Source organism: Triplophysa rosa, linkage group LG20 (assembly GCF_024868665.1).
Source record: "Triplophysa rosa linkage group LG20, Trosa_1v2, whole genome shotgun sequence".
Lineage (NCBI taxonomy): Eukaryota > Metazoa > Chordata > Actinopteri > Cypriniformes > Nemacheilidae > Triplophysa > Triplophysa rosa.
The window spans coordinates 153,330-156,192 of NC_079909.1; the positions used below are offsets into that span (position 1 = coordinate 153,330).

The 2,863-nt window shown below is 40.0% G+C and overlaps 1 protein-coding gene across 1 annotated transcript; it reads left to right on the forward strand.

Annotated features, from left to right (window-relative positions):
• The first annotated feature begins 206 nt into the window (after positions 1 to 206).
• LOC130570965 (5-hydroxytryptamine receptor 7-like) lies at positions 207 to 2,378 on the forward strand. Its single transcript, XM_057361524.1, is given in 3 exon segments — positions 207 to 262; positions 264 to 677; positions 1,132 to 2,378. Coding segments are annotated over 3 exon segments (1,224 nt in total). The 3' UTR covers positions 1,886 to 2,378.
• Positions 2,379 to 2,863: the final 485 nt, after the last annotated feature.

Sequence of the window (2,863 nt, forward strand, 5' to 3'; positions counted from 1 at the left end):
AGAGTTAACCCTGACTGAGTTAACCTAACTTCTACGTGGCTCAGCTCGTGCAGCTTCCACATTTTCCTATAAAGCAGCCCCCAAAAATCTAGATGAAAAGATCTCTTGTCTGCCAATAAATATCATGTAGCCTATTTAACTTGGCTAACTAATGGATAATGAGAATAACATCCGTTCAGGACCAAGGACAGCTCTCAACAGTCAACATGATCTCAGCGCAGACGAAGGATCGCGCGCAGGAGCTCATGACTAGTTTGACATCCGGACGTGAGTTTCCTCAGTACGATGCAAGAGACGACTTCAACTTTACCGACGGCAAGTTTCCTGGAGAACGACACGAGATGCGGAGAGCAGATTTTCAGTTACGGACACGTTGAGAAAGTGCTCATCGGAGGGGCTCTTACTTTGCTTACTTTTCTAACCATTTGCGGAAATTTGCTGGTGGTCATATCGGTGTGTTTTGTCAAGAAACTGAAGCAACCTTCCAATTATTTGATCGTTTCTCTGGCCGTTGCGGACCTTTCGGTGGCGGTGGTCGTGATGCCGCTTGTCAGCATCACTGACCTCATAGGTGGACAGTGGATCTTTGGGAGGCTTTTTTGCAACGTTTTTATCGCCATGGACGTGATGTGTTGCACAGCTTCGATAATGACACTTTGTGTAATAAGTATAGATAGGTAAGTTTCTCAGATATAAAAAGTAAGATTAATAAATATCCCTTATGAAAATGTTTTGTTGTATAGTTTTATAATAATGAAAGTGTAATGGCATATGTGGGTGCATTGATACCCTTTGTATGTTTGTAAATAAACAATAAACAATAGTTAATTATGGTTATAGGTTAATTGTTTATTATAAATAAATATATATTTATATAATATAATATTTTAAAATTGTATGCACCTTTTGTAATATTTTGTAAATATATAACATTCATATACAGTACATACTGTATATACACATTGCATATACCTGCATACATATACAGTATACACAATTATTTCCGTTTTGTAGTACAAGAAATTACAAAAAATGTCACTGTGAAATCGTACACCTTTATGCATTCTTTGACATTGATGCACTTGAACAGTTTCTTTTTCCTTTGTCCCGATCCCCCCTCCATTTTCACAGGTACCTGGGCATCACTAAGCCACTGACGTATCCTGTGAGACAGAGCGGAAAGTGCATGGCCAAAATAGTGCTGTCTGTATGGCTTGTCTCCGCTTCCATCACCCTACCCCCACTATTCGGATGGGCTCAGAATGTCAATGATGATAAGGTGTGTTTGATCAGCCAGGACCTGGGTTACACAATATACTCCACAGCCGTGGCCTTCTACATCCCCATGTCCGTCATGCTCATTATGTACTACCGGATATACAGCGTGGCAAAGGTGAGTGCTGCCAAGCACACTTTCGCCAGCTTTCCTAAAAATGACGACAAGGACAGCGTCAACTGCGTGACGGCGGCCCTGAAGCTGCAGAGGGAAGTGGAGGAATGCGTGAGCTTTTCTCGCCTTCTGAAAAACGATCGTAAAAACATCTCAATTTTCAAAAGGGAGCAGAAGGCAGCGGCCACTCTTGGGATCGTCGTGGGGGCTTTTGCCGTGTGCTGGCTGCCCTTCTTTTTACTCTCCACCGCACGCCCGTTCATCTGCGGGGTGCAGTGCAGCTGCGTACCTTTGTGGGTGGAGAGGACGCTGTTGTGGTTGGGCTACGCCAACTCTCTTATCAACCCCTTCATCTATGCATTTTTCAACAGAGACCTCAGGACGACCTACCACAACCTTATTCGCTGCCGTTATCGAAACATCAACCGGAAGCTCTCTGCGGCCAGCATGCACGAGGCTTTGAAACTGGCAGAGAGACCTGACCTGGTGATGTAGGCTGATCTCTTCGTGTTTCTCCAGGGACAAGGAGAAATGGGACTGATATAATTACATTTAGCCTGAGAGACTGTTTTCGCTGAGACATTTTTGATGAATTCTTTATGGCACTCACAGAGGTGCTTTCCAGTCACTTCAATTAAGCAAAATTTCAAGGGTTGTAAAGCTTCACAGAATGTTTTCTAAACGCTTTATAAATTAGATCTTATTGCTGTACAGTGCTCTTTATGAAAGAGAGAAAAGGAATTACAGTAAATGAGAGCTAAATGTTCAAGTATTTGTATTTCTTCTAGTGTATATTTTGTTGGGAATTTATGTGATGTTTATATAATATATGTAACATGTCCCTTGTTTTGGGAATAACCCATGGCAGTATTCAATGTCATAACTAACTTATAAGGACAGAGAACCAACAATTAGAGATGACTTTCTTTCTTCTGCAGAACACAGAAGAAGATATTTTGAAGAATTTTGGTAACCGATTAACTCTACCTATTAACTTCTATTGTATGGACACAAAGCAATGCAAGTCAATGGGTCTCGTAGTTAATCGGTGACCAACATTCTTCAAAATATCTTCAGGTTTAAAATAACAAACAAGAGTAAGTAAATGATGATAGAATTTTCATTTTTGGGTGACATCCTATGACATCCTGTAAAAAAAAATGAAAGTCACTTTAAAGGTGCTGTGTGTAGCTTTTTTGGAGGATCTATTGACAGAAATGCAATATAATATATATAACTATATCTTCAGATGTGTATAAAGACCTTACATAATGAAGCGTTATGTTTTTATTATCTTAAAATGAGCTACTTCTATCTACATATACTGCGGGTCCCCTTGCATGGAATTCTCCACAGTTAGACATTTCTGTAATATTTACAGTTATTTACTTTATATCACCCAGTATGATACAGCAATTTCTCTATGCAGTAAATAACTGTAATTTCCATTGCATTGTGGAAATTTTGTGTGAG